The following is a 4,202-nucleotide window of genomic DNA, read 5'->3' as shown; positions in this document are numbered from 1 at the left end:
TTAAATTTTCACTAATTCCTAAAGGATCAGGTCAATGTCCTTGGCAAACCTCCTCCACCTGTTCTTAATGGCAATTGTATCTTCCGCCCTCCAATATCTATAACAGTTTTTTCTTTAAAACTCATCAAATGTTTATCTTAACACTCATTTGATATATATTGTATATCACATATGATTGTTTGTTATATGTACAATACATATTTTTTCAACTTTTTTTGGTTCTATTTACAGGAATTAGAGAAAGAACAAATCAGTGTGAAGGAGAATTGTTGGTAAAATTACAAGAAAAGATTAAGATTGTAATTGACCTTTGAGGATAATAAAATTTTAAGACCAAAAGGATGGACTTCACAGAAACATGAACTTAAGTTGTTTTTACAGTTGTTGTAACTGGTTATATAACCAACAAAATATGAAGAATGGGTAAACAAATTCTAATAGTAATGATCAATCACTTCGCAAATATAAAGTTGCTATTTACTATTGTATTGTACTAGTTCAGTAATCTTTGTGTACACATTTTATGTATTTATTGTCAGGCTGCTATATAATTCAGTGTTGATAATAGATACTATGTATAGCAATCTATGGTTAGTTTTGGTCTTAACCAGGAAAAATCACTTTTTTGAGTTTTGCTGTTTTTACTAGATTATTTTTTACTTGATTGCTCACATTATTTGATTATTATTGCAATTTGTCTTTCTGGAATAGGAATCAAGAGGCTTGGGTTCTGGTTCCTATTCTATCACTTGTGTGAATTTTGGAAACTCAGTTTACTTTTCTAGGCCTCTTGTTTTTCATCTGAATGATGACTAACTTGGATAAAATGGTCTTTATATAATTCCATATGCATTTTTATCCTGTCACACTGGGAACACGTGCTTTCCCTCCCGAAGGCCTTGAGACTTTTTCAGCAATTACAGAGTTTTTCTGCCCCTCTTCCCAGTGCCTCATCACCTTGCTATTCATGTTCATCCGATCAGTTCTTTGCATGCGGACTTACATTATCCTGATAGGCAGTACCTGTGGCTGTTTCTGCTCTTTCACCCAGTCCATAGGCTTCTGGTTGTAAAAAGTGTGCATCTTGAGACTGTGGACTATTAGCTCCAGAGGTGACAGTATAATCACTCCGTGTAGAAGAGGATAGGGACTCATGCCGGTGGTGGTGAGCAAGTATTAGATGGCATGTGTGCCTCTGTGAGTTTTGGGGTCTAGGATAAATTATGGAACCAGGAAGATGGCCCTTTGTGTCAGAAGAACTGGAGCTGTAGGTGCAAAAATGTATGATGCCAGCATAGCAGTTTTATTTGTACCTCAGCAACTTCTAAAATAATTAACCTCCATTAAGTGTTTTCAGGAACTACTTTCTACTATAGGAAAATGATTGAGGTGAGTATCCATCTGGACACACAGAAATATAACACTGTTTTCTGCTCACCCTTCACTTCACATATAAATACAATATGTGTTAAAGGACTAAATTTCTAGTGTCACAGTTTGTACTTTATAGTTTGAGGTCAATAAGAAAGCTCATATACCTTCTAAAAAGTGACTTATTAATGTTTGATATTAATTAATTTTATCATGAATTAGAAGTATAAAACTACAAATTTCTTAAAGATAAAATATCCAAATGGATTCAGTCAAATTAAGCATGATAATATCAAATATCAGAATAGGTTACCAGGCAGGGGGTACTGTGTACTTGAAAGGGTGGGGGATGCAATGAACATAAAAGCTGGTACCAAGGGGAGGAAGAGACAGAGAATAATTAAAACATTATCTTAACTAGTCCAAGTGATGGTCCTCAATACCTTCATGTGTACAGACAAAGAGAAACTGCAGAGATTTCTCACAACTTCTGTGGCCATTTTATGGACGTATCTTAGCAGAAACTCTGGTGAAATCCCTCCAAAACATATTTCTTAGGCATGGAAAAAGCCTTACAAGACAGGTGGCATAGGCTCCTTATGAAATCATTGCAGGATGGGAAGCTATTTAGGGCTTCGTAATTGTGAAAGATTGTATTGAAACCGAGGCACTTAAATAGCAGTGAGCATGAGAAAATGTAGTGGATAACGGTGGTGATTCTATTTCTTGTGAAAGTCTACTTACTCTTTTCTTCTACAGTTGTGGGCTTTCCGATTTCACATACCCCAGTCTCTATATTTTGTCTCAATCCACAGCCTATCTCAACTAAGTCCGTCCCAGGCACCTCTTACTGCAGGTGATAATTCATTTGTTAATCATCTTTTCCTCTTATGTCTACTTTCTGTCAGAGAATTGTGAGTGCAAACTGGGAAGGGAAGGAAATTATGAGAATATGTATAAATGCAAATGGAATATGTTGGAAATGAATAATAGTCAATATCACAGGTGATTTAAACACCTGATGAATTTCATGGATAGTCAGGAATCTTTGGTTCTTACCTAACCTGTTAATTTGAGAGCAGACTGAAAGTATTGATGAAGGGTTTAAATCAGGTTGCAGGCTCACATGTTGTTATAATATGTTGATTTTTTTGTTATTTTTTATGTGTGAGGAACTGAATAACTGTATACTATTTATTCATAGTGAGAATGTTGCAATATTAATGATTTTAGTACATATTGTTATCTTCATAATCACAATTTCCTCCCCATTTTCTTAGTTCTCATAATTTTAGCCACAGCCCAGTTGGCTGGACCAATGGATGGTAAGAATCACTCAGTGGTATCTGAGTTTGTGTTTCTGGGACTCACGCATTCATGGGAGATCCAGCTCCTCCTCCTAGTGTTTTCCTCTGTGCTCTACATGGCAAGCATTACCGGAAACATCCTCATTGTGTTTTCTGTGACCACTGACCCTCACTTACACTTCCCCATGTACTTTCTACTGGCCAGTCTCTCCTTCATTGACTTAGGAGCCTGCTCTGTTACTTCTCCCAAGATGATTTATGATCTGTTCAGAGAGCACAAAGTCATCTCCTTTTCAGGCTGCATCGCTCAAATCTTCTTCATCCATATCATTGGTGGTGTGGAGATGGTGCTGCTCATCGCCATGGCCTTTGACAGATATGTGGCCATATGTAAGCCCCTCCACTATCTGACCATTATGAGCCCAAGAATGTACATTTTATTTCTGGCTGTTGCCTGGACCCTTGGTGTCAGTCACTCCCAGTTCCAACTGGCATTTCTTGTTAATTTACCCTTCTGTGGCCCTAACGTATTGGACAGCTTCTACTGTGATCTTCGTCGACTTCTCAGACTAGCCTGCACCGACACCTACAGATTGCAGTTCATGGTCACTGTCAACAGTGGGTTTATCTGTGTGGGTACTTTATTCATACTTCCAATCTCCTATATCTTCATCCTGTTTACTGTTAGGAAACATTCCTCAGGTGGTTCATCCAAGGCCCTTTCCACTCTTTTTTTTTTTTTTTTTTTTTTTTTTGAGACGGAGTCTCGCTCTGTCGCCCGGGCTGGAGTGCAGTGGCCGGATCTCAGCTCACTGCAAGCTCCGCCTCCCGGGTTTACGCCATTCTCCTGCCTCAGCCTCCCGAGTAGCTGGGACTACAGGCGCCCGCCACCTCACCCGGCTAGTTTTTTGTATTTTTTAGTAGAGACGGGGTTTCACCATGTTAGCCAGGATGGTCTCGATCTTCTGACCTCGTGATCCGCCCGTCTCGGCCTCCCAAAGCGCTGGGATTACAGGCTTGAGCCACCGCGCCCGGCCAGGCCCTTTCCACTCTTTCAGCTCACATCACAGTGGTCCTTTTGTTCTTTGGCCCACCCATGTTTGTGTATACATGGCCACACCCTAATTCACAGATGGACAAGTTTCTGGCTATTTTTGATGCAGTTCTCACTCCTTTTCTGAATCCAGTCATCTATACATTCAGGAATAAGGAGATGAAGGCAGCAATAAAGAGAGTATGCAAACAGCTGGTGATTTACAAGAAGATCTCATAAATGATACAATAAGGCCTTCTCATTAAACACGATATGACTTTATGTTTCTTTCTTTGATATTTTAGATTCAGGAACTATGAGACATCACATATTGATTTGAATGTTATTAGACCTGTAACAGAACTCTTATCTGATGAATGTATGTATTCCTTGTTCAAAATGAGTCATAAATTCAATACATCTCTACATCTATGTTATGCCCATTTAATTTCTTTCAGCAATGTTTTGTGTAGGGAAAAGAGAGATCAGAC

The 4,202-nt window shown here is 38.7% G+C and overlaps 1 protein-coding gene across 1 annotated transcript; it reads left to right on the top strand.

Annotated features, from left to right (window-relative positions):
• Positions 1–1,890: 1,890 nt before the first annotated feature.
• Positions 1,891–3,987, top strand: LOC104682647 (olfactory receptor 4F3/4F16/4F29). Its single transcript, XM_030931525.1, has 2 exons — positions 1,891–3,394; positions 3,718–3,987. Exons 1-2 carry the CDS (start codon positions 2,690–2,692, stop codon positions 3,949–3,951), a joined length of 939 nt encoding a protein of 312 aa, XP_030787385.1. The 5' UTR covers positions 1,891–2,689; the 3' UTR covers positions 3,952–3,987.
• The last annotated feature ends 215 nt before the right edge of the window (positions 3,988–4,202 follow it).

Source organism: Rhinopithecus roxellana, chromosome 5 (genome assembly GCF_007565055.1).
Source record: "Rhinopithecus roxellana isolate Shanxi Qingling chromosome 5, ASM756505v1, whole genome shotgun sequence".
NCBI classification, from domain to species: domain Eukaryota; kingdom Metazoa; phylum Chordata; class Mammalia; order Primates; family Cercopithecidae; genus Rhinopithecus; species Rhinopithecus roxellana.
This window is presented reverse-complemented; position numbering and strand designations above follow the sequence as displayed.